General features: G+C 42.4%; 2 protein-coding genes across 2 annotated transcripts in view; one reads left to right on the top strand and one right to left on the bottom strand.

The window, feature by feature from the left end:
* KMO (kynurenine 3-monooxygenase) overlaps positions 1 to 9,757 on the top strand; it is a 39,459-nt gene extending 29,702 nt beyond the window's left edge. The window contains 7 exon segments of the mRNA XM_024575972.3: positions 72 to 216; positions 2,025 to 2,082; positions 3,680 to 3,762; positions 5,164 to 5,265; positions 5,360 to 5,419; positions 9,542 to 9,676; positions 9,679 to 9,757. Coding sequence (XP_024431740.2) covers positions 72 to 216; positions 2,025 to 2,082; positions 3,680 to 3,762; positions 5,164 to 5,265; positions 5,360 to 5,419; positions 9,542 to 9,676; positions 9,679 to 9,744 — 649 coding nt within the window. The 3' untranslated portion in view covers positions 9,745 to 9,757.
* Positions 9,758 to 10,426: 669 nt separating this feature from the next.
* OPN3 (opsin 3) overlaps positions 10,427 to 24,251 on the bottom strand; it is a 33,093-nt gene continuing 19,268 nt past the window's right edge. Inside the window, exons 2-4 of the mRNA XM_024576076.3 lie at positions 18,152 to 18,471; positions 15,144 to 15,395; positions 10,427 to 12,183 (exon numbers count right to left, since the gene is read on the bottom strand). Coding sequence (XP_024431844.2) covers positions 11,920 to 12,183; positions 15,144 to 15,395; positions 18,152 to 18,471 — 836 coding nt within the window. The 3' untranslated portion in view covers positions 10,427 to 11,919. The remainder of the gene's footprint in view (positions 12,184 to 15,143; positions 15,396 to 18,151; positions 18,472 to 24,251) is intronic.

Here is a 24,251-nt window from a genome sequence, read left to right as displayed (position 1 = left end):
TAAAAATGAAATAATCGAGCAGTATTTCATACCCCATTTAACATCTTTACACTGATTATTTTTCTCTGAAGGCAAAACCTGACGCGAGATTTCTTTCTGTTGCCTGCCCAGCCCATGATCTCCGTGAAGTGCTCACCTTTTCACTTTTCACACTGTTTGCTGATGGGAGATGCGGCTCACGCCATCGTGCCCTTCTTTGGGCAAGGGATGAATGCGGTGAGTTCTGTTCCCCAGGTAAGTCCCAACCAAAAAATCTTAAATTAAAAAGAAAAAACAAAAAAAACATGTCTAGGCCCTGGCCAACTAGCTTAGTTGGTTAGGGCATCGTCCTGATAGGCCAGGATTGTGGGTTTGATCCCCAGTCAGGGCACATAAAAGAAGCAACCAATGAATGCATAAATAATGGAACAAGAAGTCAGGTTTGTTTCTCACTCTCTCTCTCTCTCTCTCTCTTCCCACCTTCCTCTCTCTCTAAAAATCAACAAATATATCCTCGGGTAAGAATTAAAAAATAATGTCTCAAACTGTTCCCACAGAATCTCTGAGAACACAGTCAATTCAACAATCATAGCGGCTGTTTAGATTCAGCACTAATTAAAGTTGTCTTGAATTGCTTAATCCAGTACTTTAAAGTAGAAAAAAAGCGTAAAGCCTAAAATAGTTATCTGTGCAGTTAGAAATGTATTGGCTGCCTAAAATTTGGAGACTTGACTATCAGTAGTTGAAGACTTGATTCTTAAAATATTTTTTCTAGATATTATGCATAAGTATATAAATGTTAGGCTCAGAGAAAGAAAAGATCTCATATTATTCTTTTTCCATCACTTTTTCTTTCCGAAAGAAAGGAAAACACATTTGACAGGGTTAAACTAAACTATAAAACAGATTAGAGGTTGAATACTATTGCTTCCCTGGAAACTTTATCTTTCTGGCTAGAAAAATATTTCAGAAAAGAAATAGCGATCAAATATCACGTGTGTGTTTGATAACCAAGAGCTTTATAATCTCAGTCTTTTTTATTGTTTTGGTGATTGGGATGTATTCCAAGCATAAATAGATTGTGAATCTAATGGAATATACATTCTACAAAGCAGTGGTTAACATTTTGTTTTATAGAAACATAAATATACACTAACTTTCCTGGATAAATGCCCAGGCTCTGGATTCAAAAGACCTGGGTTCAAACCCTGACTCCACAATTTGTTAAAATATGTTATTGCACAACTAACTTATCTTTATTTTCTTATCTGTAAAAGGGGGATTTTAATAGTACCTACTTCATGGAGATCCTTGGGGAATACATGAGTTAATTAAGTAGAGAATTTAAAAATGTTTCTCAGCTCTATATGGCATCTCTAGCACCTAAATTAACAGTCTATATAATTGACAAGTACATTTATTTGCTTCAGATGTAATCTCCGTATTTGATGTGAAAATTATTTTATTTTTTAACTTTTACATGCTTTATATTGTCTCCAAAACTATAGTCTGAATTCCTAGAAAGCAGGAAACAGATTTGATTTCCTTCTTCCCCGCTGTATTTTGCATAGTACCTTAGTGATTTTGTAGAGCTCTTAATATTGGAAACTTGCTTTACTCTTGGCCTATAGGAACTAAATTAATATGAGAGTTGTATCCTGTCATTAAATTGCTCTAAATATGAATCTTAGAGACCTGAACAGTTTAAATATAATTCTAATATTCACGGTAAAGCAATATAATTATTCTTGCTTCTTGAAGAAGCAATGGAATCCATCAAAATTACAACAGTAATTAATTTAAATGTTGATCAAATTCCAAATCACTATACATAACACATAGGAATTGGGCAAAGACAAAACCATCAGTAATGCAGATGATGGTCTGGAGAAATCCTCATTCAATGTCATGTGTGACTGACCATTCAGCTGGTGTGAGCTGGTTGAGGCTAAACATCCTATGAGCTACCGGTGGAAGGTCTATTCAAAATTGCCAAAAAGCCTTTATTAGTTCCAGTTGATTTTTCCCCATTTTTCTTATTTCAGGGCTTTGAAGACTGCTTGGTATTTGATGAGTTATTGGATAAATTCAATAATGACCTGAGTAAGTAAAATTTCTCAAATGGACGTGGACTGGCCCTGCTGATTAACTGTCACCCATTTCTGATCCTGGATGGTCACACACCCACTCTGCATACTTCCCGTTCGGGACTATAAATGTTTCTATCAGTAGCCTCTGCTACTGCTGTTGTCCATGTCAGACAAGCACCTAGAGAAGGAAACAGTCCAGTCCTCCAGCTCAGATTCCAGTCCTGATTACTAGCCAACTTACCAACTTACTAGCGGGGTAACCCTGAGCAAGTCACGTCACCTTTTAAAAGTCTCAAGTGTGCTTTCTTCCATCTATAAAGTTGTGATAATAATACCAGCTTCAGAGACTTGTTGTGAAAATTAAATAATTTTTGTAAAGCTTAAAAAAAAAAAAAAGCTGGCATGAGGTAAGTCCCCAGCAAGTGCATGATGGTTGTCGGAAGTCATTGGCACTGTGGCATCTGGATCAGCAGAGATTACAGCTTCCAGGGCAAATTGCTGTGTGGTTTTCTTCCTTTCCTTCCCAGTCATTTTACTCAGATGCTGGGCATCCAGAGGTGTATTGTTTCCTCCCTTCTTCGCCCTCATGTGATTGGTCTCATCTGCTAACAACGATGGAGGTAGATGGAGGGTTCATGTGGCAGAACACACTGTCAATAGTGGCTTCGGTTACTAGACAACAAAGATCAATAATAATAATGCGACAATAATCATCGTAACTAACATCACTGAGTAGTTCATATGAGTTGGGGAACTTGATGTCCTTTTAACGCATTGTTTCATGAGGTCCTCAATGGAAAACATGGGGCATACGCACTCTCCTTGTCCCTAATTTACACCTGAGGAAACGTAAGCTGAGAAACTGTTGCCCAAGTCAGGCAGCTGAGAAGTGGTGACTTGCACCCAGGTTCTCTGACTTCGGAAAGGACTTCCTAACTAACTAGAGTTGTCTGGCCATGCGAAAGCTGTCTGGCACCGAAATGTAACTCATACATCCCATGGTTATTTCTTGCCTTTCCAACCACATTTAAGATCCAGATTTATATACTGTTTCTCTAATTATAGCTTCCATAAAACCTCTGTGGATGCTTTTCATAGTTAGTTATTAATTTACCAAATACTTATTTGGTATTTAACATATACCAGGTTACGATTTCAAACAGGAATGTAGCATGGGGCCTGCTTCTGGGAGATCACAGCCTGATGGGGGTTCTGCAGTTTAAGCTAACAAGGTGTCTCAGGTGCAGTGAAAGTCAGTGCATCGGGTGGCAAGGGAGAACACGTAGGAGAAGAGCAAATGCTAAGCAGGACAGGGGGTGTGGGTCGTGCACACTCATTTACATGAACTGCTTTCCATTTGTGACATAAGGAATGATTTACTAAACAACCGGTATATGTTATATGAACTTTACCTTGAGTTTTATTTAATCACAGTCGGAAATACTTATATGTGTTATTGCTCAGTATTCCTTGGTTGTTGGCCATGCAGCCTGGTTACCCATAGTTTTAAAAGGTTGGAGAGAATGCACTATTTAATTTCATCTTGGTAGAGTCCAGCACGTTTCTACAGACTGTCTTGGAGAAGTTGCATTATTTTAATTGGCTTCCAGGTATGTGTCTTCCTGAATTCTCAAGACTTAGAATTCCAGACGACCATGCAATTTCGGACCTATCCATGTACAATTACATAGAGGTGAGCAAGAGGGCGTGGCTCTACTCCATGCGGTCATTCACTGAACCTCTGACAAGGGTTCTTTAAAAAAATTTTTAAGAATAGGTGCAAAAGAACACACACACACAGCATCCCTTACACACAGGTGGACCGTGACTGTACACACAGTGACAGTGACCTGTGCACGTCCACCTCTATCTACACTTCAGTGACATAGGGGAGGTCACAGCGATGACACAGTGTCTGGTTCAATCTCTGATCATTCACAAGCTCCAACCTTAGACATTGAGTAAAGTTAGTAATATGCTGTTTTAATGAAAATATACCTTTAATAGGGGTTAATACATTTGAAAAATCTGAGAAATGTTAAATGGACTTTCCACTCTTATTAAAAACTGCACCCTAAGAGTCATAACGAACATCCTTTGGGGTATTATATACTGAAAAAAAAAGTAACACCAAAGAAATCATGGTCAGAAGCCCTGGCTGGTGTGGCTTAGTGGATTGAGTGCCAGCCTATGAACCAAAGGGTCGCTGGTTCAATTCCCAGTCAAGGCACAGGCCTGGGTTGCAGGCCAGGTACCTACTAGGGGATGTGAGAGGCAACCACACATTGATGTTTCTCTCCCTCTCTTTCTCCCTCCTTTCCCCTCTCTCTAAAAATAAATAAAATCTTTGAAAAAAGAAATTATGGTCAGAAAATTAATTACATGAAAAAAACCATAATTCCATTTGAGGCAGTCATATGAAGAACTCACAATAAATTGTGGTTATACTTTTAAATGTTTAGTTTAAATGCATAGTTTATGTTTAGCTTAAATGTATAACTTAAAAATTTTATGAGATAAAGTTTAAAAAGAGAGTGTTGCCGTTTTCCTTCTTTTTAAAGCCAGAAAGTAATAAAGTGGACTCCCATTTGAGCAGAGTACTTTCATATGTGGTGAAGGAAATTCTATAATGTACTAAATGGCTCATTAATGTATCTTCCCATGTCTTTAAAAGCAAGACAGCTGCAACCCAATATTTGTTCTGAGGATGGAGTACCTTTAAACAGATCCCTTCCTGCCATAAACAGTATTCCAAACCAACCAGGAAGCAGCAGAAATTAGTTAAATCGTTGGGCTCACCGACTACCCACAGATCCAGTTGAAGAAACTGCAGTAGAGTTCCCATGTACACCTCTGAGCAAAACAGAGTTCTCTAACAGATTTGGTATAATTGCTCTACCTTTTCAAGATAATGACCTATACTGTTGAGAATTACTAAAAGGGATTGGGAATACCTATTTTGGAAATAAGAACTTACCTGACTACTCTGTGTCTGGCTTTATGATGAATAGGAATAAAAAGTATTAATAAGTTATTGTAAGGAAATAAAGGGATTTTGTCCAAAGTATTCTTTAAAACTCTTGCACTATTGCAGATGCGAGCACACGTCAACTCAAGATGGTTCATCTTCCAGAAGAACGTGGAGAGATTTCTTCACGCTATCATGCCCTCCACCTTCATCCCCCTCTACACCATGGTAAGGTCTGAACTTGGACTTTTCCTTATTTTAATCTTCTCATTAGCCATTAAAGAATACACAGAGTACTGGTACTCTTTAAACTTTCTTACAGGTCACATTTTCCAGAATAAGGTACCATGAAGCGGTGCTGCGCTGGCATTGGCAGAAAAAGGTTGGGACCGACTCAAATTTTTTGTTTGTTTTTAATCTGATGTGTGGGGATGCATAGGGTTTTTGTTATGTGTACTTCAGACAAGTGAAGAAATGATGCGACTCACATGAAATGTTTGCCTAACAAATGAAAACTGCCCTGGGTACACAGAAGGCAGCGTGCTTAACAAACAAAATTACAAAGAGGAAAAGGGAGTGAGTGAGAGCTTTGGAAGGGAAGATATTCAAAAAAAAAACAATTGGTGCTAACTCTAACCTTTTTACTTTATTTTAGCAAAGTGACTTTTTACTTTTATTTATCAATTGACTTTTGCTTCATGCAATACTCTTATGGGTTTGATTTTTAAAACTGGACAAAAACAAATCACGTATAAAAAATAATCAAGTTCTAATATAATGCTATCCCACATTCATTTTGGGCAGCTGACCTAGAAAAGCCAGTAAATAGCCATTCAGATCCCTGGTCTTCCATTTTGGAAATTTTACGACTTCATGCACTCAACAAATAGTTGTATTTAGTGTAGACACTGGGCTGGGCATGGTAGTGAACAAGAAATAGTCCCTACCCTTCTCGTAGCTCAGAGACTAGTGGGAGAAAGGACAAGTGCAGTGGAAATGTGCAGACTGCCCGTGGAGGAGAGTGGGAGTGGGCCAAGGCACCAGAAGCTGAAGGAACCTCTCACATGTCCAAAGTAAAAGTGGTAAGTATTTCAGGGGAGCCGGGAGGTACCATATACATGTGAAAATGGCTAAAGCAAGAGCTGGAATGGTAAGAAAGTCTTAAACATCATTTTTTAAAAAAAATTATTAAGGCATAATTGACATATAACATTATATTAGTTTCAGGTATACAACACAATGATTCAATATTTGTATATATTGCAATAGGATCACCACAATAAGTCTAGTTAACATCCATCACCACACGCAATTAACAAAATTATTTTTTCTTGTGATAAGAACTTTTAAGATCTACTCTCTTAGCAACTTACCAGGACTTACTTGCTCTGAGCTCCAGTGCTGGGGCAGCAGCTCCACAGGTGCCAGGGACAAATGGAAAGGCAGAGAGCTGGAGGGGCAGCTATCTCCCAGACAGACGTGCTAGCAGGATCCATTGTTTCCTTGCTAAGCCCTCCTCCAACTGAGCTGGAAGAGATAGGTGAGCACCTTATCTGAGTCTTTATCAACCTGGCTAACACCTTTCACACCATTAGCACTGTTTGCCCCACCCTGATGAGTTCCTGAGACCCCACCCTACCCGAACTGAGGGCCCACCCAAGCCATTTCCAGTGGATTTTCCATGCAAATGGCCTGTCTTGGCTTATGCTGCAGACTTTTCTAAAATCTCCCAAAGGTTCACAAACCCCAGACAAGCAGCACCTGGTCTCAGCATGTGTCGTATATCTTGCTGAGTGGCCCCAGGCCTACATCTAGTAGCAGCCAGCCTTGGTTTGCAGCCTGGCCTCTCCCAGGCACTTCCAAGGCCATCACAAATAGAGCCATCTGCAGATTGCTTTGTAGCTCAGGTGGCCCCAGGCAGGGCGTAGGGGGTGGCTGACCTCAGTCTGAATCTCTTAGGAGTCGCCAGAGCCAGCATGCCCAGTGGCCAGCTTCAGACCATGCCAGAGCACCACGCAACCAACTCCACCAGTGACACATCAAGGGGCAGACTGGTAGGGCATGAGAGCCCCACTGAAGCAGGTCTCGCTCTGTGGAGTAAGCCCCTGCACAGCAGATTCTCTCCACTGTAGTTGCAGCTGGTCCTTGCAACAAAAGGGTCTGGAGGTAAATCCTTCCCAATGGTGTGCCAACAACAATCAAGTTTCAACTATAATAGAAGGGTGCACACAACCAGCACAGAGACTACACCTGGAGCTCCCAGCTGGGATGGCTGGGGAGGCTGGGCCTCTGGGCCTTACAGGACACCTGTTACATAAGGCCACTCTACTAAGCCTGGGAGGCACGGCAGATCTACCTAATACATAGAAGCAAACAGGGAGGCTGACAAAATGAGGAGACAAAGAAACATTACCCAAATGAAAGAGCAGAACAACACTCTAGAAAAAGAACTAAACAAAACGAAGACAAGCCATCTGCCAGATGCAGAGTTCAAGACACTGGTTACAGTGATGCTCAATGAACTTAGGAGAGGAGTTGATGAACTTAATGAAAACCCCAACAAAGAGATAGGAAACACAAAAAGGGAGGTAGAAAAATTTAAAAATAGTCAAAAATTAAGAATACAAGAACCGAAATGAAGAATACATTATAGGGAACCCACAGTAGAATAGATGAAGCAGAGGATCAAATCAGCAATTTGGGAAAACAAAGAAGCAGAAAACACCCAATCGGGACAGCAAAAAGAAAAAGAATCCAAAACAAAATGAGACTAACCAATGTCACCCCAATAAACTTAATAAAAAGTCAATGAAAAAAGAAAGCAAAAAAATGATAACAGCTAAGGGGGCATCTGGGACTACATAAAGTGTACCAACATTTGTGTCATGGGGGTGCCTAAAGTAGAAGAGAGAGCAAGAAATTGAAAACCTATTAGGAAGAAAACTTCCCTAACCTGGTGAAGGAAATAGACATACAAGCCCAGGAAGTTCAGACAATCCAAAACAGGACGCACCCATAGAGGCTCACCCCGAGACACATCATAATTAAAACGCCAATGTTTAAAGACAAACAGAGAATCTTAAATGCAGCAAGATGAATGGATAAAGAAGAAGTGGTGTATATATACAATGGACTATGGCTCAGCCACACAAAAAACGAAATCTTGCCATCTGCAACAACACGGATGGACCTAGAGGGTACTGTGCTGAGTGAAGTAAGTGAGACAGAGAAAGACAGATGCCATATAATTTTATTTATATGTGGAATCTTCAAACAAAACAAAACAAAATAAATGAACAAGCAGAACAGAAGCAGACTCATAGATACAGAGAACAGACTGACGGTTGCCAGGTAGGAGGGGGGTGTAGAGGGATAGGGGAAAAGGAAAAGGGACTGGGAAGTACAAATTGGCAGTTACAGAACAGTCGTGGGGATGGAAAGTACAGCGTGGGGAATATGGACTGTATTCCCCATGCTGTCATAACTGTGTGGTGTCAGACGGTTATTAGAATTATCAGGTGATCATGTTGTGGTTTACATATACATCTAATCACTGGGTTGGGCACCTGAAACTAATAGAATGTTCTACATTAACTATAATTAACTTTTTTAAATACTTAAAAAATGGGCAGAAGATCTAAATAGACATTTCTCCAAAGAAGACATACAGGTGGCCAACAGGTACATGAAAAGATGCTCACCATCACCAATCATCAGGGAAATGCTAATCAAAACCACAATGAACGATCTCCTCACACCTGTCAGAATGGCTTTCATGAACACCTTGAATATTAACTTGAGGGAAGCAGGGAGAGTGAAGGACGCTAATAAACTCAGGGGCAGACTGTAGAAAGATTACTTCGCTGTGTGGAGAATGGATGGAAAGGACTCAAGTTTACTCATTCAGAGAAGAATAAAGTAGGGTCCCTGCCCTCAAGGAGCGCACAGTGTAATAGGGGAGAGATGGTGACAGGCAGTTAGAATATAGGACAATAAGTACAGTGACAGAGGCCAGGATGATATGAGAGTGCACCTCACTGATGCAGCTGATATACTGCAGGTGGTAAAGACAGCGTTTAAACTCGTTGGGTGTGTGTGTCTTCTGAGTCACTGAGGCCACCAGGTCCATCGCTCTTCCCATAGACGCTTAGTGCAGGGTCTGAGCAATGGATTGTTTGTGGCTTCAGCACAGTCCTCTCCTAAGAGTTCGGAGCTCTTTTTCTAAACTGGATTTTTTAATGACTGTACAAAGGTTGACCGCTAAGAATTCCTTATACAGAACACATGGATTCAGGTGTTTCTGGAAAGAGAGAAAGGAAGGAAGCTCCAAATTCTTGACCTTACCAGCTATTGCAAGACTACCTAGTGGTCATGAAATTAAATTGCTGTTTCAGGTTCAAGAACAAAGAGGGAATTGTATACTCTTTGGTCATTTAAGAATAAAGTTTATTTCAAGATTTTAATCTCTGCATGAATAATGTGAGAGTTCTTGCTGTCTCTACAGGTGCTGAACAAAGGATTCTTTTTCTTTGGAACACTGACAGCCATTGGTACTACCTACCTGCTTATGAGCTCCATGTCCCTGAGACTGCAGGACTGCTTGAGGAGACCATGGGTCTGGGTCACTAACTTCCAGAATATAGGACGCGTTCCCCTGCAAACTCCATGGACTCACTAGAACAAATCTCCTGTGTCACTAGCAGGTGACATAGGTCCTGAAGTAGCAAATATACTTAATTTCTCGGTAATCAGATTGAAGGATCAAAACCATGTTTCCCATCATCCTATTGAATTCACTAATGGAAGACGTTTGTCATCTTAGCATTAAATTCAGTGTAGAATTACTGTATGTGTTCACTGCAACTATGTATTTTTTAAAACCACCACTTCCAGAGGCAACAAGCAGCTTCCCACAACACTATGCGTATGTGTACATAGAAAAGTGCAGTGACTAATACTGCTTTCACTTCTCAAAAAGCGAGGCTCTAGAGACGTCGAGGAAGACACGAGTCACACACTTCCCTTAATGGGAGTGAACGATTTCAGTAATGATCAGGATGGGATTTGGCTCAATATCTGGGAATAAACATTCCAATGTGCCTAACAATGGTAATGGCACTTTTGATCACCTGGATGGAACTTACCTAAGCACAGGGTTCAGGTTCAGGTTCACTCGATGAAACTAGAAATGTAAATGAAAAACTGGGGGGCTTTCTAGAGAGTTCGCAATGAATCAGTATTAGTTCCCAGTTTCCAAAGGCCAGTGCTGCCTTCTGAAGACTAGAAAAGTCTACGTATGCCACGCTCAGTGAAGGATGTGAAGGGTTGAATTCATAAATGAAATACCTACAAAGACAAAAGAACAGAAAGGAAACAAAGGGAGAAGGTATTTGTATAAACAGGAAGACATATTTTATTCCATTTCGGACTTTTGGAAGCCAATTCCTAACTTATTTATGAACTACATGCTGTGGCACAACCAGATATAAAGCGATTTTGTTCAGTGAAAAATGTGTTCTTTGTTTCTTCCTTCTTCAAAAGTCCACCTGAACCATTTAGGGGTCTTTCAAACATGATTGATTATGAAAATGCAACACTAGTAGGACAGCCATCTAAGAAATACATAGGAGGCAATAAAATAAATACAACCATTTATCACCATTTCTCCTCTATAGTGTCAAAGAAATCCTTCAGTTCTAATAACCCATGTTTAGCCTAAACAAGGACTCATGGAAAAATGGCCTTTGCACTATTAGTCATCCAGTAGCTTGACTGAACCGTAATAAAGATTAAATAATATATTTTGTTAGTACAGTTCTACACTTACTTTCACCCCCCTACAAAAGTAAGTTTGTTTGGTTGTTTGGAACTCTCCCTTTAAATTAAATCCAGAACTCTTGGCAAACTTGTGGAAAATTATTAAAAAGATTCCCAGATCTGGCCATATTCATGTTTGAGATGATATAGATTCAGGGGTGTCCAACCCATGGCAGGGGGGCGCATGTAGCTCAGGTTGGCTGTGAATATGGCCCAACACAAAATCATAAATTTACTTAAAACCTTTCTTTTGCTCATCAGTTTTTGTTAGTGTTGATGTATTTAATGTGTGGCCCAAGACAACTCTTCTTCCAGGGTGGCCCGGAGACACCAGAAGGTTGGACACCCCTGATGGAGATAGCCATCTCCCATCAACACGATCCTTACCACGTACACCCTCTGCTCACATATGACTGCCTACATGCCATGATGACCTTGAAATTCACCGTCCTATTTTCCTGTGTTGCTTTTTGGTAGCATCTCCGAGAGCTCGCTCGGCAGCACATTTGTCTGAAGCTCCTCTTTATCACACTGACATATAGCAAGTCTTGTTTCAGACAGAGTTAGGGGTTTGATTTTCGTTTCACCCTAGAACTGTCTCTGATAAATTTAATTGGTCAAACATCGGACATGACACTGGATAGAACCCAACACTCCAGAAAATTCCTGTTTTTCTAGCTATTTCCTACCTGTGTATGAGACAAAGTTATTTTTACAGCTGCGCATTTTGGGGGAACAATGTATTGTGCGCCTTGGAAAATACAGTCGTTTAAAAACTATGTCTGATATGAAAGTTTCCAACATGTTAGAAGGTGATGGTGCCAAGTGCCCGTCTTGCGCCCCCATGAGGTTTCTCACTATGTAAAGCACCCACTGAACCGAAAGAACTGCTCTTGTTCAGTTGCTCCCAGAGGCTGGAGAGTACATGAGCAATTTGAACTTCCTTTTGGGCCACAAAAGTTCAGTTGGTATTGCATAGAATGGGTTTCCAAAACAGTCCTCATAATGGGAGTCTCAAGGTGGTGTTCAGTTGAAGTCCCCATCTCGTCTTACCATTGTTTATTCTTATAAAGGTCGTACTTGGATTACATCACCCTTGGAGACATTAGTCTTGTCACTGTCCTCTACTGACAGCGATTCATCACTGGTGATGATAAAAATGACGGAAGAAGAATTAAAAGTCACTTTCTTCTTTGGCCTGTCGCCATCTTTCTGGGACATCACAATGGGCCTGATCTGCATCTCACTCCCAGCTGCCGGGAGGTCTGTAACTGGCCTCTGGCACCTCAGCAGCCGGACACATAGCAGTTGCAAAAGGGACCTTCGAAACTGGGAAGAGAGAAAATAAGGTTGAGTAGTAAGAAAAGCGTGGCCCTTAATTCGGATTAACATTCAAGACAGTGAGTTAAATGCAGTTCAGGTTGCTCTCTGATAGGGGTGTGGGGCTTGGTGGTCACACTCAGATCTACCTAAGTAACCCTGCAGTTTTGCCTTTTATTTATTATAATTCGTATTGACTAGACTGCGTAGCAGTGCTTGACACCTTAGCATCTCTGTAGATTCGAGTTGCATGAACCGTCTGTGAGGGAAGCTACGTTTGCTTCTTTAAGGGATTTGAGCAAAAGTTCACCCTGCAGATAGATCTGCAGTGAGCACCGCACTCTCCAGGGGACAGCCACGGTGCTACAGCCTGGGGACGTTGTGGGCAGCAAGGGCAGGCAAGGCCCTTCCTGGCAGAGGAAAGAGATGGTGCGGTGGGCCCACTAAGGGTCCTTTAATTAGGGAAGAGGTTTTTTTTCCATCAAGATTGTGGATCAGTTGGAGCAAAAACACTATAGCAGAGAGGGCGGGTGTCCACCAACACCCGCGTCCTGGGTTCAACGCTATTTCTCAGCCCCCTTTCAGGGGCTCCTCCTTGCTCTTCCCTGTCTGTAAGGCCTTGGCACTCAAGGGGTAAAGTTGGTCACAACCCATCTTCCTAAGTGGCTGAATGGAACTGATCCCATCTTCTCCATCAAGGACACTGGACTGTGGACTCTGATCTGAATGAGCAATAACCTTTTTCTTGTTCATCCACTGACATGTTGCTTATAATAGTCTATCATGACCAATAAAACACATAAATAAAAATTTACTTCATTTCATTTTCATCCCCTTTGTTTAGAGTAATACATAGGCTTCCCCAGACCAGGAAATATCCATAAAAAATATAATAGCTACATTGATATCTATCTTCTTTGAAGTCCATTTATATATGTTAACATTTAATTTATACTTACTTTCAAAATATTTACTTGTTTGAGACTCTTTTGATTCCCCAACCTATTGTTTGGTGTGTCAGGCTAACTGCTAAAGATACTTTATTATAAGTGCTAAATCAATTTTGTATGCCAAAATCTATTTGGTGTTTTCCAACTTAAATGGTAAGCTCCTTGAGGATAAGGACCATTGGTTCATTTATTTGCTTTTGTTTGTTTATTGCATCCTTTACACTTCCTGTCCAAAGTGCACTCCCAGACACCAGAAACATCAGGACCGTGTGGGACCGTTTAGGTGTCCAGGCAGGATCTTGGCCACTTACACATACTACCTAAATCAGAACATGCATTTTTTACAGGCTCTCCAGGTGTGGTGTCTGCATATTAAAGTTTTAAAAGTACTGATTTACAGCCTAGTGGCCCAGATAAAGGGCTCAAAAAATAATTTAGTTAATATAGTTAAAAATGTACTTATTTGCCTGTTGAGGTGCTCATCCTTAAAATAAGGTCTTATACTCCTTCAGAAAATGAACGTTATAATCCACCTCACTAGAAAAATTCACATGTGCAAATTTTCAAAGTTTCATAAATACTTTCAGGGGTTCTGATGGTTCTCCTGTGGCCAATTCAAGAAACCCTGAGGTTCTAACACACCCCCAGGTTAAAGATCACTGGCTTCCAGGAAGCAGACAAACTGAAGGCAACGTGCAAGGGAGAGAAGACCATCCCTTTGAAAACTAGCCCATGGGGAGGGTAAGCCAACAATATTCGAGGGGAAGGGAAGGCGTAAGAAAAAAGGAAGCTTTAGCAGTGAGCACCATAAGGCTAGTATAAAAGTGCCCCCTTCTTCCCAACTCTTGAAACACGAGACGTCAGAGTAGTCATTCTGCCTGTTACTAATATGACCTGCTACTTAAAAATGCCAGTCGTGTCACTAACCACTATGCATAACTTTGAAATTCTCGGATCTTTCTGCTTTGTAACTTAGAGGCTCAGCTTCATGTCAGTCACAATGCGGCCTCTCACAGTCTGACCGATAACCACTGAGTCAAAACCCCAGCGGTGTACGCGTACTGCAGTTTTCTACTACAGAACAGACACAGCAGATCTAGAGGAACTTTCTTGAGCCGAATTCATTGTAGCTACACATTGGCCACGGCATAATAACCCAACCAATTGCTAACAGTACCTATAAGCCCAAGTGAGGAGTTATGATGTGCACTTTTAGGATTCATGCAAACGAGGCTTCGGCCATCCACAAAATCCAGCCATCCACACGTCCTAGATCAGGCAAGTTATATAACCTCTCTGAACATATGTAATAATCCATAAGTAAAATAAAAAATGATATCCGTGACTATTTCATGGAATTTTGTGATAATAGGTGTGACCTGCATAATATAGTAAGCATTTTATTTTATTTTTAAAAAGATTTTATTTATTTATTTTAATTTTTAGAGAGAGGGGAAGGGAGACAGAAAAAAGAGGGAGAGAACCATCAATGTGCTAGAGATACATTGATTGGTTGCTTCTTGCCTGTTCCCAGCTTGGGATCTGGCCAGCAACCTAAGCATGTGTCATGACTGGGAATCGAACTGGCAACCTTTTGGTTTGCAGGCCAGCACTCGGTCCACTGAGCCACACCAGCCAGGGCAATACAGTAAGAATTTTAAGTGTAATACTCATTATATTTGTTGTGGTCTGAAACCAGTCCTGCAATATCTCCCCGGTATGCCTGTATTATTATTAACGTCTAGTGTGGCTGTTATTATCACTAGACATAAAACTGTTTCTGTGAAACACTCATTTTAATAGAATTCTACCTAATAAGCATGAACCTCCAGGGGCAGAATTGTTATCATTTGGGGGCAGAATATCCTATTTTTCTTCCTGAAGCCTTTGCTTTCCTGTAAAATTTTCGATTTGGGTTTTTGTCGTGGAAGCTACTCTGAGTTATTTCTGTAAATGTATTCTAGGTTTCAACAACTCCACCCGCCAGGCTGGAAGCAATCAGTTCATTACAAAGCTTACCTTTCCGATCAGGAAGACATAAATCAGCGGGTTATAGACAGTGCTGGATTTAGCGGAGAGGTAGGAAACAACAGACACTGTTGGAGTGACCAGGTGTCCATAACCGCTAACCACCAAGAAACAGATCACAATGTAAGGCATCCAGAAAACCAGGAAGGTGAATATCATAACGAAGCACACTTTGGCCACTTTCTTCTCATATCTTAAAATCTTGATCCCTTGAACTGTCTGAAGGTCTTCAACACAATGAAGCTGCAGAAAGAGAGAAAGGAAAGGATCGAAAAGGACAGGATTAGTTTTGGTGTTTTTATAATAGATACTCAGGCACCATTCTTGGCCCCGCCTGAATGGAAAAAGAACTGAGCAGGAACTTGGGAGGCCGAGTTCCGACCCAGAACCTGCCCTTAATTAATCTCTCCGGGTCTCAGTCTTCTCATCTTTAACATAATACATTGAACTATAGTGTCTCTTAGGTCCATTAATGGTTTTTAATGTTTTCTAATTAAAGAAGTATAAAACAAACAATTTTATTGATACATAGATCGTCGTGTCGCTCAAAGACAGCCTGAAAGAGTCGTGATAACTTGGAAAGTTTCTCCCTGATCCTGGAAACTCTTGTCGAGAACATAACCCTCAGATTCTCCGAGCAAACGCGTGATGTCCAGAGTTCTGCATGGTTAAGCCTATACAGCTGGTCGTGATGGGAACTGAATTCACACATGAACTCTTGCCGGAAACTACTGTGACTTCCGATTCGCAGCTAACGGCTATAAAGTGGGATTTGATGAGGAACCTGTGATTGCTTTCATCAGGGGCTTAGCTACACTTAGCAAAACCCACACGATCCCATTCCTTAAAAACCAGCATTATCTACTCCTAGTGTGTTTCCTTTAGATTTTTTTTTAGTTCTTACATTTTTAAAGTTCTTTGACAAACTTTCTCAGATAAAATATTCTTTAGATATTCCTCCCGTTATTATTATAAATGTGTTATTAAGGTGAGGGGGGAAATATTCCTGTACACCAAAAGTATGTTCTTAAATAAAATGGTTATTTTTGACGAGTCCAAGCTCATTATGCTACAAAAATACAAATGCTTTAAATGTTGATTTTGAAAAAGGTATGCAGATATTTAATATGTAATTTTAAACTGGGGTATTGATTGCATTTCAACAAACTCTAAGTGTTCTTTTTATTTCTAGCACCATTATAAAAATTAAGGAAAATTTCCAAGTAAGTTAGCTCATTTGCTTATTGTACTTAAAAATGTATTTGAACTAATATATCTAACCTATTAATATTATCTAAAGTTGTACTTAATAAACGAGATTCTTATTAGAATCATGTATTCATGTGGACAAAAATAAAAGATAACATAGATAATTAAAATATTTGATTCTTTTTTAGAGTAGAAGGACCAGACACAGTACAAATAATTCTTCTTGGGATTTTGTTTCTTCTCCTTTGAGTTTGTGAAATCTAAAAAATGAAAAATCAATCACATAAACAATCGTCACCTAAACACATGGACTCCTCACCTTTTCTCACATACTGCTTTCCCAAAAATTCACGGACCCTGACTCCATAAAGGAAAGTGACCGAAGGTTTCTTGCCTATTAACCAAAACCTTTTCAAGACCCAGAGGACTCCTCTTTGTCTAGGATTAGGAACCATCTCCGAACTCCGGATACCACACTCAGCCTCGATTTCCAAGCTCTGCAAATACCCTGAGCTTGGCTGAAGGGCACAGAGCCTCTGGCGCTCAGACTCGGCTCAGACTTTGACCTGCCGACCACAGAAACCCCACCAGAGACGGGCTGTCTTTGCTCTGTCACCACTTCCCCTTCCTATGCCATCTGTCTGTTTCTCGCTCCAAAAATAGTCATCGATCACCTGTCACATGTGTGTACTATTCCCCCTATCAGTGAACAATCAGACCGGGTATCTGCGCTTGAGGAATTAACTCACTGGTTGGGGAAGGTGACAAACACCCTTCTACTTTCCTAAGTGGGGAGGTGAGCAGGGAGAACTATGGGAATACACAGGGCGGGTAATTAGGCCAGGGGTGGGGTGGAGCCAGAAGATCCACGGCTGAGACGTGAGCAGGACTTAGCCAAGTAACTTCCCACATGTGGAGTTTCACTAGTCTGTGGACCATCCACATGTGGGTATTCAGTAGGCAACTGACTGTGCAGATATAACAGAGGTCAGAAGAACAACCTGGGTCAGAAGTAGAGAGTTCAAAGTCACCAAGCTGTTACTAGGAGGAGAAACCCTGGCAGTCTGTGAGATTGCCCAAGGCTAGTGTCCAGCATGAGATGACAGCTAAGTGTAGAATGCAAGGGAGGCCCGTGGAAAAGAGGCCCTGAAAGAGACTTGAGAAGGTAGGGCAGACAGTCAGCAGTGAAGATGTGAGATGAGTGGCTGACAAAGATGTGGTATGTTTACACCGCGGAATACCACGCAGTTGTAAAAAAGAAGGAACTCTTACCCTTTGCACCAGTTGGAACACAGAGTGTGCCTCACTGGTATCTCAGACGTCATTCCTGCTAGTACCCAACAGGAAATCTGCTGGCGGTCAGGTCTCGTCCTTTATGGCTCAGAAGTGATCTCCCGGCAAAACACCTATACTAGTCTTTAATGGCTTATGTGACCCTTGAATGAATACAATTATGGGGAGTATACGATCCCCTTCATTAGAGTTCTTAAATTCTATGTGTGCTGGAAGACAAAGGGGCTTGGGGGGGGTTGTAGCTGATTTTTTCTATCCAGAACCCCTTTCCTTCCTTCTTCCAGTTTAGACTGGTGCCATAGAAAGAATGTTATTCCTCACTGATCTTTTCTGAGAGTGATCTTTTCTGAGAGTGCAAAATGCTATGAAATGGGAAGAGCCGCCCGGCTGTGGGTAGCTCCTGATCATTTAGGATGAATTTAGTTGTCTTTGATTTCACACAAAGTGTCCTACCCTGGACACAGCTGGGGACAAGGCATTCATAGTCTTCAACTCACCATTCGAATGGAATATAGAATATGGCCATAGCAATGGGCTACAATGCCCACGGGCGCCACCAGACAGCCAAGAAACAAGAAAAGCACAAAGGAGGAATCGTTGGCATCCTTGGATTTCCAGTCCACAGTGCAGCCTAGTCCATGTACATCCAGGGTGTACCTGTTCCAGCCCAGGAGAGGGGCTCCTGACCACGCCAGCGAGTACAGCCAGATGTAGGTAATGGCCCTCCAGGCCCAGGAAAAATTGATCACTCTGGCATGGACCACTCGAATATAACGTTCATAGGCCAGCACCGTGAGGGTGGTGATGGAAACAATCCCTGCAGGAAGAGAAAGGGCGACAGTGTAGCATGGCGCAGGGGAAGACAGCCATCCCAGAGGGCTACCTTCCTACCCTCCACCAGGGACACCCCGCAGTGTCTGGAACCGACAACGTGCTCCACATGCTGCACTCTGGAAGAGGAGTAGTGCCTCGCAATCCCCAGGAAATTCGATTGGGAATATCTTTGCCCATAAAAGAAAACGTGGAATAGAAAAGGGCATATGGATTGCAGCAGGACAAAATAAAAGCCCTAAACCAGCCGCCCCGATGATGCCCCTATTGCGTTAAATTTCCCCCAAAGCAAAGCTCTGGAGCAAGTCAGGGTGAATCACTAAAGTGATGCTCACATGGGTTTTCCTCCCATCAGCTGTGTCTGACTCAGCCGTTAGAAATAAAGTCAGAGCGGGTTCCACAAGTGCGCAGGGACCAAAGGCATGGGCCAGTCATGCAGAAGGCCACCTCAGCCCCCTGCCAGGTAGGAACTGCTCACCTGCAAGGATGGCTGACAAGCGAGTGAAGTCTGCTCTGCTCCCACGGTCCTCATTTATACCTCTATTTGCAGTACACACACTTCACGACATGACTTGCTTACTTCTCCGCCTGTCCCCAGAGTGATTTATTCACTCAACACGCTGACACAGGAGGTGCGACGAGGACAGAGACTCAGCACGTGACACGAGCTGTCTGGAGGTGATGCAGATGTGTGAACAGCTGGGGCGCTGCACTAGGTGTAAGGGCTACAATGCCGACACAGCGTGTTGTGGGGCCCACAGAGAAGGGGGCCTTTGTGGACAAGGCAGGAGAGGCATTGAAGAATTTTGCACCAGAGCATCGAGGCCATTGAAGGGTCTCGGAGGACGTGAAGGAGAGAGAAATTAGAAAGAGCAGAGGAGGCCATCCTGAGAAAGACTTTTAATTTCCTCTTAAGGTTTTCTTTTTGTTTGTTTTGTTGTTTTTCTTAAGAAGAACCACCTTTTTCCTGTACAAAATACTACATTACAAGATGATACTCCATCATGTTTTTTAAGCATGGAAGTGACAATGGTTGAGTTCTCCTTTATACCTAATGCAATCCCCTTGGAAAGGACTTAATCTGGCAGCAGTAGAACCTGAAACACCGTCCAGGCCATGGAGACCAGCTGTCAGGCTGCTGCAGTGGTCCAGGCAAGATATGACGGGGTCTGAAGTAGGGTGCCTCGAAAGGTATGAAAACAGTGAAGTCTGAACTTTAGAGACATTTAACAACTAATATCAGCCAAATTCACCGGCTTATTAAATGTGAAGAGTGGAGGAAAAGAGAGGAGGAAAGAATAACGTAGAAACACAGCATAGGGAATATGGTCTACGATATTGTAATAACTATGTGTGGGGTGGGTCTTTATGTGGATACTAGGCTTATCAGGGCGATCAGTGTATGTAAGCTACGTAAAGGTCTAATCACTAGGCTGTAAACCTGAAACTAATATAAAATTCTACGTCAAGCATAATTAGTTGGTGGAAATGCAGGCTGGTGCAGCCACTCTGGAAAACAGTATGGGACTTCCTCAAAAAATCAAAAATGCAATTGCCATATGACACAGTGATTCTACTGGTGGGAGTGTACCCTAAGAACCCTGAAACACCAATTCGAAAGAACTTACGCCCCCCTATGTTCATAGCAGGGCTACTTACAGAAGCTAAGTGTGGGAAACAGCCCAAGTGCCCATCAGTCGATGAGTGGATTAAAAACGTGTGATACATTTACACAACGGAGTACTACGCAGCAGAAAGCAAGAAGGAAGTCCCGCCTTTTGCCACAGCATGGATGGAACTGGAGACTATTATGCTAATAGTGAAGAAAGCCAGTCAAATACCATAGGACCTCACTTATAACTGGAATCTAATGGATAAAATAAACTAATGAGAAAAATAGAACCAGAGGCATGGAAATAGGGAACAGGCTGACAGCTGTAGGAGGCGAGGAGGGAGGGGAAGAATGGTGGAAGGAAGGGGAAGGCATCGGTCAGGGGAAGGCATATGTATGGGTGACTCATAGAGACGGACAACATTAAAAAAAGAATAACTTGGAGATTTCTGACCTGTGTGATGAGCAGTGTGATTACATTGGCAGACATAAAAGCTACCAGGGGTATGAGCAGATGGGAAGGAGAAAATGAAATTGTGAGCTTCCTACAACACGTTAGCATGAACAGCGGGTCGATGAATAGGTCAAAACAGGTTGTAAAGGTGGTTCTAAAGGAAAATGAAAATACGACTGGTCTCATGCGAAGGAGGGTAGGGGTGTGGAGGGTCGGTTTCTGAGAGGCCTGGGAGTGAGTCCCAGCTCCCCACTAAATGGGCCTGTGAATGCAATCTCTTTGGACTTTAGTTTTATTTTTGTTTACATAAAACTGCCCTTCATATTATAAAATTGTGTGATTTTACAATTACAAACGTGTGAAATGAAGAGATCCTAGACTCAGAAAGCAATCGATGGAACATAGTTAATATTCATTTATACCACGATAGGCTTTTGGGTTTTTCAGGGGGCAGGGGGAGCAGTGTTATCCCCAGGGTCTGATACATGTGGCTCTCAGTAAGTGCTTGTTGAATAAAGAGTGAATATCCAATAAACACATAAATGACTGGAAGAAGACTGGGTTTTGAAATATGTTAAGAGGAAATACTTCAGAAAGTAGTGATATGGTTAAAGCAATAAGTTGGTATAATTTTATCTTTCATTCATATATTCATTCATTTAGTTATTTGTTAAATATTTATTGCTTATCTGCAAGTGTCAATCATTGTACTAGAAAATAGGTGTAAGGAAGTGAGTGAAATAAGCATCTCACGGAACTTACAGTGCAGTGTGTTGGGAACCGCCCTGCCCGGTTTCAGAGGCTGTAACCCCTCATGGTTAAGGCTGAGTCAGAGTTGGGACCATAAGCCACTAAGGAGACAAAGCTTGTCTCCCTGGCAGAAGTGCCATTTCTGCCCATTTCACCCTGCTTGGCCCTGAGCTTGGCCAGTTAGCCAATGACGGGTAAGAATCCTCAAGGGAGGATCAACCTAAGACAGGCTCTGGTCACGGAAGAGGCCTACAGGGAAGGACTCGGGGGGCTGTGGAAAAAGGGGGTGATGGACCCTCGCCCCTCGGCTTTGAAATAGCCTGAGTCTTCATTCTGTCTGCAAGAAGTCTCCTAATCTCTTGGCTGCCTTACTTCCCTTGCCTGACTTAAGCCTGAAGCAATAACAGAGGGCGGTGCAGTCCTGTGCTGGGAGGGGTGGATTCCCTGGGGAATCAGGCCTAACAAAAATACATACATTCCTGTGAAACCTACTTAATCTGTACCCTCAGTGTAAGAGATAAGGGTCCAGACCTGAGATGAGTCTGGCGCCTAAAGTTTTATGGCCCTCTAACTAATTGGCTGTAACTCAGAATAAGCCCTCAGAGTTCTCTGTAAATCTTGTATTGTTTAACCCTTACTGACTGACAATGATTGATGAGCTTTATCTGTATTCCTATGCGAATGAACCTAATAAAAGCCCCTGGAGAGAGAGGCTCGGGGCCCTTCTCCCCTTGAGAGAAACGGCCACCTTTCCTCCCCAAGCAGATCATGTCTTGGTAGTCTTTTTCTTCATCCGTGGTGGAACCTGGGGGGCTGCGTTAAAGCCCCCCGACAGCAGTGTGTACAAGAGAAAACAATAATAAAAAACAACGGAACATCGTGGCAGAGTGAGAGACCCCTTCGTATCTTCCCATAAACCTACAGCTAGTAAGACAGCTCCTCTGCTCAACACACAGGATGCCTGAGAGGTCCACCATCGGCATCTCTGAAGGTGGGCATGTTAGAATGCCTGGGGAGGCGGGACAGGGGAAGGACAGGGACGGTGCCCACAGACGGGGTTGCCTGGCTGCGCCCATGGCCCCAGATAACACAGTAGCCATGAAGGAGTTGGGGTGAGGCCCCCACACATCTGTTGAAGGGTAAGTGGGGCAGGTGCAGCACGCTCACCAGAGCCCAGCAGCAGCAGCAGAGACACGGCTATGGCCTCCGACAGCACACGCTGCCCTAGCGAGACAGGTAGCATTGCAGACGTTGGGCTGGCTCTTACCCACCCACCACATCCCCCCACCATGGTGGTACCACTAGAACCAGGTGACTCAGACACAGTAGGGGTGTCCACCACCCCAGTCACCCAGGCAGTGATGCCCACAGTGACACCCCCCACAGTGACCCTGGAGGCACAGAGAACAGACTGACAGCTGATGGAGGGGAGGGTCTTTGGGGGGACTGGTGACAAAGGAGAAGGGATAAAGCAGTACAGATAGGTAGCTACAGAATGGTCACAGAGATGTGGACTACAGCAGGGGGAACGTGGCCAATGACATTGTGACCACTGCGTGTGGGGCCAGGTGGGTGTGTGAGGCATCAGGGGGACCACTCTGTGAAGTATGTGATTTTCTAACCATTTTCCTGCACATCTGAAACTCATATGGAATATTATTGAAGAAGGTAAGCTAATTGAGAACACATTTTTTAAAGAAAGCAAAAACTTGCATTATACCACCATCTACTGGAAAGCAAAAGAAAAACATCGAATCGAACCACTGAATTATTAAAATCAAAATGGCACCTAAACAAGAAACGTGTTCACTACTTCCCAGGGGAGAAACGGCACCTCAAGCGCTGTGAGCAACCAAAACAACACGGTAACGCAGAAAGAAAGTGCCGATTCTCCAGAAACCCAACTCAAAATCCTGGAAGACTGACCTAAGAGACAGAGAACTCACAACAGCCATCATGAAGACATTCAATGAGATGTAAGAAAACCCAGAGAGGTGGTCCAATGAGCTCAGGTCTAACATTAATAAACAGAAGGAGGACTTTACCAAAGAGGTTTAAACTATAAAAAAAGACCAAACAGAAATTCTGGAGCTGAAGAAATCAGTAAATGAGATAAACAATTCAGTAGAAAGCCTTGTAACTAGAGAAGACCCCATGGAAGAGAAAATTAACGAGCTCAAAGATAGAAATTGAGAAACAATGCAGGCAGAAAAAGAGAGAGAACCAAGATTTTTAAAAAATGAAAAAATTCTATGAGAAATAGCTCCTTTAAAAGGGCAACAAAGGAAAATGGGTGTCCCGGAAGGATAATGGATGAAGAAGGGAATAGAAAGCCTACTCAAAGAAACAATTGAATTCGTTTGAGTTAACACTTCACAAAGCAGGATTCCACGGGACACCAAAGGCTGTGTCACACACGAAGCTTCAGCTCTGGGAAGGGGGACCTTGTCTCATTTATACTGACAGCTCTAATTTTCCTAATATTTTACTCACCTCTAGCTTTTACTCCTACCTATTTCCATGTCTGCTGCTTTTCATCCTCCCCAAAGCTATCCTAAGGCCATGTTTTATAGAAGAACCAGAGGCTGCCTATCAGAAAAGGACTGAAGGGGACATCATTTGAAAAGGAGCTGCTATAAATCTAACTAAATAGCCTGGACGTGTGAGGCAGATACCAAGACTCCAGAACCCATCAGCCAGTGCGGATCTTGGTGGGGAGACAGTGGCCCGTACATCATGAAAAGAGATGCAGACTGAAGGCCAAGCCCACTTTCTGGGGAATTTTCTCATACTGTGGCAAGCAGGGTGAATGTAGCCTGGCTGCACAAGAAACTTAGGCATGTTCTCAGTAAACAAGATGAAACTCTTCCAGGACAAATCACAGCTTAAAAGCAGAGTGTCTGCACCAGGAGTGTCTAAACCTCCTGTAAGTATGTACGTGGCTCTAGCA

Source organism: Desmodus rotundus, chromosome 10 (assembly GCF_022682495.2).
Source record: "Desmodus rotundus isolate HL8 chromosome 10, HLdesRot8A.1, whole genome shotgun sequence".
Taxonomy (NCBI): domain Eukaryota; kingdom Metazoa; phylum Chordata; class Mammalia; order Chiroptera; family Phyllostomidae; genus Desmodus; species Desmodus rotundus.
This window is presented reverse-complemented; position numbering and strand designations above follow the sequence as displayed.